Source organism: Phaethon aethereus (assembly GCF_964289735.1).
Source record: "Phaethon aethereus genome assembly, chromosome: 19".
NCBI classification, from domain to species: domain Eukaryota; kingdom Metazoa; phylum Chordata; class Aves; order Phaethontiformes; family Phaethontidae; genus Phaethon; species Phaethon aethereus.
The window spans coordinates 6,680,971-6,689,214 of record NC_138595.1 but is presented as its reverse complement, the minus strand read 5'-3'; the positions used below and the strand labels follow the sequence as shown (position 1 = coordinate 6,689,214).

The window sequence follows — 8,244 nt, the reverse complement described above, 5'->3', positions numbered from 1 at the left end:
CCTCGTTCACACTCGCGTCGCCTCTCCGCCCTCAGCGCCCGCCGCCGCCGGCAACTCCCCGTCGGGGGCCGCGCTCCCCCTTACCCAGCGCGGCAGCACGCCCCAACGGCGCCTCGGAAGCGGGCGGCAGAGCGACAATCTCTGCAGCCAATAGGAAGGCAGCTGGCGCGCAGGCGGACCAATGGGCATGCGAGCGCCTCGGAGTGTTCTAGAAGGGGCGGGAGGGGAGGCGTGGCCTGCCCTGGCACCGCCCTCGCCGTCCCGCCCGGCGCGGCCTGGCCTAACGCGGAGCGGAGCGGCGGCCATGGCGGTGAAGGCCCTCAACCCCAAGGCGGAGGTGGCCCGTGCCCAGGCCGCGCTGGCGGTGAACATCAGCGCGGCCCGCGGGCTGCAGGACGTGCTGAGGACCAACCTGGGCCCCAAGGGCACCATGAAGATGTAAGGGAACGCCCCGTACCTCCTGTTGGGGCTTGGGGGGGGGGGGGGCGGCAGGCCCCTCCGCGCGTGGGGACACCCTTTACGGCCTGAGGGGAGGTGTGAGGCGAGGGCAGGCTCGAGTGAGGCCGGGACGCTGTTCCTGCCGCCGCCATGCGGCGAGGAACAAAGGCCGAGGCCGCCCGGCCGCGTGGGGCTGAATGAATGGGGAAGGAGCGCTGCGGGCAGGCGTGGCGGGGCCGGGGGGCCTGCTCACCCGGCTCGTGTCGCCCGCAGGCTGGTGTCGGGGGCTGGAGACATAAAGCTGACCAAAGATGGCAACGTGCTGCTGCAGGAAATGGTGAGCTCGGTCTTGCCTCCGCGGGGGTGGGAACCGTGGGGGGCACGTTGGGAGGCAGGAGCCTGCTTGTATTCCCTTTGAATGCCTCTGGCTGGGGGGGGACCACGTCCCCTGCTGACCCCGGCCTGCCTTTCTGTGGTGTTTAGCCTGTGCATTGAGGGGCAAATGTCCCTTGGGAGGGAAGTAAATACGTGCATCTAGGTAGGTGTTGAATGAAGTTTGTGTGTTAATTTGGCAGTTAAGAAGGAAACATGAGCAGTTTAAATGATGATGTTGACACTTTTGTCGCCTTCTGTTTTGCTTGCGGAAAGCACACTTCTGTTGTATTTAAGCAAGCCTCGGACAGCAGAGTTCTTCATGGCAGCGTGGCTTGGAAAGTGTTTAAGTCTGGGCGGTGGATGCAGCTCGCATCGCTTTCCCGTCTGGGGTTGTATCACCGTTTTCCCCCGCGTAGGGGTGAAGGTGTGCTGGGGCCGGCGGCGTGGCCGGGCCCGCCGTGGGTCCTGGGGCTGTTGAGCTGCAGCGTGCCCACATGCCCCGCGTGAACACGGCCTGCTAGGGCGTGTATTACGCTCCGCTAGCTGTCTGTTACAATTCAGTGTCAAGTATGGAAGTTAATACACACGGTGATCTGTCAGGAAAAATTCAATACATCGGTTCTTCCACACTTGGAAGTGCTTTAAAGAAAATAATGATAAAAAGCTAAACAGCAGTATAAATGGCCCATTTGATTTTATCTAACTCCAGTACAGTTACAAAGCACCAACCTTTTCAAACGTGCATACTGTAGGTCCATAGGCTTCAACCTGTGCTGAAATATTCTTCAGCCATTGAGAGATGCCAAGTGATGTGTGTGTTCCTTAAATTAAAAGACTGACTTCTGTAAGTAAGATAGGTCACGTGTGGTGGTGTGAAGTTTGGCCACACAGGCATGATGCTTAAAGCTGGAACACCACATGTACTACTTAGCAGAGGAACTGGCAAGAAACAAACTAACTGAATGTTTTTTAGTTTCATAAGAATGAGTAAAATAAACTGCCGAAGGAAACAGTCTAGTTGTGATGGCGTATCCTTTGCCTATAGGAGAAAAGGGTTCTGTCAAGCTCATGAGTTGAGGACTAGTTTGGCTCTTACCACTTAACATTTCTGTGTATAGATGCATAATCTGAGTGAGGGAAATAGTGTTCCATGGGTTAATGCAATCAATTTATTATCCAAGTGATTGTTGTTGTTAATTGGTGTTATTTATTGAAACCTGCTGAATTTACATCAATCATGAAAACAACTAGGCCTTGAGTATTTTGTTTCCTGTACCAATGCAGTAAGACTTACTGCTCAGCTTCTTGTTTTTGTTTAGCAAATACAACATCCCACAGCCTCCTTGATAGCAAAAGTAGCAACAGCACAAGATGACATCACTGGAGATGGTACCACTTCAAATGTCTTGATCATTGGAGAACTCCTAAAGCAGGCAGATCTCTATATTTCTGAGGTATGTATGCAGGATTTCTTTTGTAGGTGGACAAGTTAAAAGCTTCATCTGAGACCACTCAGTTTGTTTTATGTTTAATGCTTAGTTGTTGTAAGTCAAACATGAAAATGAATATTTCTGCCTAAAATCAGTGTGTCATAGAACTTGTAGAATGGGGAAGAGCTGGAGGGGACTTAAGACTTGTTGAAAACCGCTTATTGTGGATACTGTAGCCTTTAATAAGGTTTTGTCTGATACCTGCTTTTATTTCTGTTTTGTGTGAGTAAAAACACTGTATGTTAACAAGGAGATCCTCCCTGATATTAAGTATTTTGGATAGTATAAGTTACAGAATACGTATTCATATTGCACAGTGAACACCCAAGTGTGCTTTGTAGTTCCCTTGGTTTTAATGCTGTGCTAGAATAATCTGTGCTTTTCCTCTGCATTGGAAGGATTTGCATTCCTTTTATATGTATTCAGAAGGACAGTACATTTTCTTGTCTTCGTAGCCTGCATATTCCCTGTGTTTTGCCATTACATGGAGTGTTGAAACCACAGGTTCCACTTCTGAAAAAGTACCGTTTTGTCTTCTGTTGTCTAATGATTTCCCTTCTTTCCTTGTATTAGGGTTTGCACCCTAGAATAGTAGCAGAAGGATTTGAGATTGCAAAGGAAAAAGCACTTGAAGTTTTGGAGCAGGTCAAAGTAACCAAGGAAATGGACAGGGAGACCCTGATAGATGTTGCCAGAACATCCCTTCGTACTAAAGTTCATACCGAGCTTGCTGACATCCTAACAGAGGCAAGTGTACATGTCTCTTCTGCCTCTTTGGCATGAAGAGGTCCAGGTTTTAAATGGCTGTGATTATTCCTTGAGTGAAGGGTAGATGGAAAGATGTGCATTTGCACTTTGGAAGACTAATGGTCCTTTTGGGGCTTTTTTTTTTCCCCCTCCCCTCTATTCCAGGCTGTAGTAGATTCTGTTTTGACAGTCAGAAAACCAGATGAGCCTATTGACCTCCACATGGTGGAGATTATGGAGATGAAGCACAAATCAGAAACTGACACAACGTAAGTAATCAGTATCCTTGAGTTTCAGTTTAATGGTGTCCTGACACCTTAGTAGCCTGGGGATTTTGTTTTCTTTTTAAAAGAACTTGGGTGGCAAAGCTATTACTGGAAAAGTCATTAGGGAGGGGGTGAAAGAAAGGCAGAAATACAAATTCCAGCCGTGAATTATCTAGTCAGCAGAAATTCCCCAGTCACTGAACTTGATTCCCTGACAGGAGATCTTTGAATGGCAAAGAGTAACACTGGCTCAGACTTCTGCTTTTCTACGACTGAATGTGGTTATTTGCTTTATAACGACGCTGTGTGTGTATATATATGTTTTTTTCTTAGTAGTAGTGTCTGTGGCTCGATCAGGCTTTAGGTTTGTACCTGTTGATTACAAGTATAAAATAGCATTTGATAAATGGAAAGTGAATTGTAGTCATCTAGCTGGATATTCCGTAGGCTCTTATATGTACCTCAGTGGCATGGACGAATTCTGCAGTAGCTTTCCTCAGTAGCTAATGCAGTCAGACACTATGCCAGAGTAAATTCCTTTTTCACCCTCTGATTGGTATGCTTTTTTTATATGAGAATGGGCATGCCCTTGGAAGTGGGATACATGATCCTTGTTAACTCCTAACACAAGTGCATAGGCAGTTTGTGTTTGACCAGTTGCACTGTCAATTCTCTGCCTGGTCCGCACTTCCATGAGGTGCGTATCTTCTGTATGTGTATGTTGACATAGAAAATGCTTTTTAATCTTTCAGGCTGATTAGGGGGCTGGTTTTGGATCATGGCGCTCGTCATCCTGACATGAAGAAAAGAGTGGAAGATGCTTACGTTCTTACTTGCAATGTGTCTCTAGAATATGAGAAAACGTAAGTACATAGCAACGAGGTGAGGAGCAGAAAATGCTCCTGTCCTAAAAGACTTTTATTTAAGGTCTGCTTGAATGAGAACTGAAAGGACTGTGTAAACTCTTCTAGAGTGAGGTAGGTAGTGTAGAAGGTGGAATGGAAGAGGTGGTGCTCCTTCTGCAGGCCCTTCTTGGAACAGGGAAGCTGGTGGCTGAGAGCGCCTTTGAGAGGCAGAGCTTCGTAGTTCGTAGTGGTTTCTGTTGTTGTTTCGTTGAAGAAAGGCTGGAAGTCCTTCCTTTCTTGGGCATAATTTTATGTTTTAGAGCGAGCGTCTAAATATACTTCGGAGTTCGCTCAGTTTCAAATGGTAAAGCTCTGAACTAGAGAGCTGGAATAGCTACATGTTGCATGCTGGGTTGAGGGGGTTCTTGTTTGGTTTGGGTTTGGGTTTTGGTTTGGTTTTTTTAATATAGCTGAAAGGATTGATTCCTTATGCTTAAGTTTGTTTCTACAGCACAGAGGATAGTTGCCTTACTGCTTTTTCATTTTTGTGTTTGGTTTTTTTTTTCCTTCAGAGAGGTGAGCTCTGGGTTCTTCTATAAAAGTGCTGAAGAGAGAGAGAAGCTAGTGAAAGCGGAAAGGAAGTTCATTGAAGACAGAGTGAACAAAATCATAGACTTGAAAAGAAGAGTCTGTGGTGATTCAGATAAAGGATTTATTGTGATCAACCAGAAGGTGAGATGAGAACTAACTAGCAAAATTTGAAATGTTGGCTTTTTTGGCAAGCAGTGTGCCATTTGACTCATTTTGTACTGTTCTTCAGGCAAAAATAGCTACATTCAGGCTGATGTACTTTGGAATATATGCATAAAGTTCCTACTCGAGATTTTTTCTGTGAGCCCTGGGGAGGAGCGTATGAGTGTCAGACTGAGAGAGGGTGTGGTAGCTTTTTCTTTATCCTGATGGGTCACTTTGTTTGTAGGGAATTGACCCATTTTCCTTGGATGCACTTGCAAAAGAAGGAATAGTTGCTTTGCGGAGAGCTAAAAGAAGGAACATGGAAAGGTAAGTTCCTGGGGAGAGGAGGGGGTAAATAACTTGCTCTTCCAAACTTGAACAGTGAGTCAAGTGTGCCGTAATTCCACCTTTATGGACTTGACTAAAAAGTCTCCTTCAGTCTGTCCGGCTCTTACTGCTGCAACTCGGGGTAGTTTGTACAAATCATAGAGATGTCAGTTCAGCACATGGGGTGATGTAAGAATTTGAGGTGTCAGTGCTTCACATGTAGACACCTATAGAGGAGATGGAATTCTACAAGCTTATTTTTCTGAAGAGCTCTTTTGAAAACAGAAGCAAACTGTTCCAAGCCTTAGGAAGCATGGTGTTCTGTATGCTGTGAAATACTATTGTTATGTTAGTAACTTCATATTTTACTTAATATAAGCAAGTGCTGAGCTGTGTATCGTCTCTCCCAGACTGACCCTTGCATGTGGCGGTGCTGCCATGAACTCTGTGGAGGATCTTACTCCTGACTGTCTGGGACACGCAGGGCTGGTCTATGAGTACACATTGGTGAGTACAGCTGAGCTTTTGGATGAAGCCAGTTTACATACGCCTCTACTTTCTTTGGTCTTGATATGTTGTGGGTTTTTAATTTGTTTTAAGAGCTGTACTGGAGCATGAATAAAGGCTGGTGGCATTTCACATCCCAGTGTCTGCTTGTCTGTGAGGATCTACCTGGATGTTTGCTCTTGTCATAGTGTGTTTTCCTGTTGTTATTTCCATATTATGTTCTTAATATTGCTTATATTGAGATAACAGGAATACGGTTCTACTGCTTCTTGCCACTTCTCGAAGTGCTGTTAGTGCAGAACTGAATCTGAAAGTCTCTCAAATTTTTTTATTACATGTATACGTTGATTAAGCAAATGTATGACATGAATATATAACGCTGTTTTGCAGGGTGAAGAGAAATACACCTTTATTGAGAAATGTGACAACCCCCGCTCCGTTACCCTGTTGATCAGGGGACCAAATAAGCATACGCTGACACAAATCAAGGATGCAGTAAGAGATGGTCTGCGTGCCGTTAAAAACGCTATCGAGGATGGTAAGTTCCCGCTCTGTTTGGCGATCTTAAGGATCTTCTGTTGAAATTCACCTCAAAATTAGTGAATCTTTTATCAGCTTCCTTGGTATCCAATGCAGTCAGACACCAAGCTCTGTGTATTTCAGTGTGAAGTGCTTTTAGCTACTCTTCTTCCACCTTGTATTTTAAAAGTACTTGATAAGTGTGTAAGTACTTCCCTGATCAGATACAATGTGTCTTTTTAGAGGGAAGAGATCAAACGACACTAAAAATTAGCTGTTTAAATTGGAATAGGTCTTGCTGTGAAGTCTCAATGTCGGGTTTTCCCTTGCAGGATGCGTGGTTCCAGGAGCAGGGGCACTAGAAGTGGCGGTAGCTAATGCTCTTGTTAAGCATAAACCTAATGTAAAAGGAAGAGCTCAGCTTGGAGTTCAAGCTTTTGCTGATGCTCTGCTCATCATTCCTAAGGTATAAGGAAATGCTGAATAAAGTGGCTTTAAAGCACGCTAAGACCCATCGCTTTTTCAGCTGGAGGTCTCTTTCAGTGAAATAATGTTTCTGTTCTCTTGAAAGGTTCTTGCTCAGAACTCAGGTTATGATCCCCAGGAAACACTAGTGAAGGTTCAGACAGAGCATGCGGAATCAGGGCAACTCACTGGAGTCGATCTGAACACTGGTAAAAATTTTTTAAAGTAATGGGATGAGGCTTTAGAAAGCAATTGTCGTGGCTCAGCTCCATGAAGAACAAAATTGCTTTGAAGGTGGAAGGCTCTACCTCATTTCATGAAAAGCCATGCAGAAGGCCTTGGTGGCTGTCCTGCTGCTACAGTCAGTCTTGGCATGCCGTAATACTTAAATGTTTGAAGTTTTTTGTGAACATGACGCACACAGTGACCGGTAGCACTCTGTTGGATGTAGCAAGTAATACCAGATGTTAGACAGTAGAAAGTCTTACTTCAAATTATGTCAACTGGTGATTTAAAGACTCTTTTACTTCTTTTGTAGGTGAGCCAATGGTAGCTGCAGCAGCTGGAATCTGGGATAATTACAATGTCAAAAAGCAACTGCTTCACTCATGGTAAATGTTACAGTATTTTCAGTTTAAATAGCAATTAGTGTTTGATCGTTGAAATTGATGGAGTAATATGGAATTGCGGGATCCCATGTAGAGGAGGCTGTCTTGAAAGGCAGAAATTAAGCCAAGTTGTCTTTGAACTATGTTAGAATGGATATTCTAACAATATTTCTTTAATATTTCTAGCACCGTGATCGCTAGCAACATTCTCTTGGTGGATGAAATTATGCGAGCTGGAATGTCCTCCCTTAAAGGCTGAGGTGGACCTGCTGGTGGCGGTGGTCAGCTCTGGCAGTGCCACATGGAACGTCTTTAAAGAAATCCACCCAAAGGCGCTCTTTTCTTAGCCGTAGTGGATTTTCCCAGCAACTGAAGTTACTCTGCTCCTTGGTAAAGATGGCCACTCAAAATATTAGCAACTATTCAAATATTTGGCTCTAACAATCAGTTATTTATTTTTAGTTCCACTGAAGTGTACAACTGCAGTTGCTTTCCTTTTTACCCAATAAACTGTTCTGTTCTGTGCTTTATCTGTGTCGGTTATTTGAAATTTTACCTTCCTTGGGCTGAGGTTGTAAGCATTCTGCTTCCAGGCTTTGTCCATGGGCTTGGGCTGCAGTTTGGGACTTTGTTACTGATTCCGATACTTTCCATGGCCGTGAAAACAGCAGTCCTGGCTCTGCCTCTGAAACGGATTAAGCCAATCACTTCATTCTCACAGACAAATCTGAATTAACAAACTCCACTTGGAGTGCAGTGTGGAGCGAGAGACATGTTGTCATCCTTGTCATAACAGACTGGTACATTTTTAACACTTACTCCTGCATTAAAGTATTTATGGGCAATGAGCGATGTGCCAGATCCAGGCAGAACTGCAGCTTTAGATCAAGCCTACTGCAAAGCCGTGGTTGGGTTTATGGGT

General features: G+C 45.0%; 1 protein-coding gene across 1 annotated transcript; it reads left to right on the top strand.

Annotated features, from left to right (window-relative positions):
• Positions 1-304: 304 nt before the first annotated feature.
• Positions 305-7,590, top strand: CCT6A (chaperonin containing TCP1 subunit 6A; the record flags this gene model as incomplete). Its single annotated transcript, XM_082008591.1, has 14 exons — positions 305-438; positions 712-775; positions 2,133-2,267; positions 2,877-3,050; positions 3,216-3,319; positions 4,069-4,179; positions 4,734-4,893; positions 5,141-5,223; positions 5,634-5,730; positions 6,121-6,268; positions 6,582-6,715; positions 6,821-6,923; positions 7,253-7,325; positions 7,509-7,590. The coding sequence occupies 14 exons, from the start codon at positions 305-307 to the stop codon at positions 7,579-7,581; spliced, it is 1,593 nt and encodes a 530-aa protein (XP_081864717.1). The 3' UTR covers positions 7,582-7,590.
• Between the last annotated feature and the right edge of the window lie 654 nt (positions 7,591-8,244).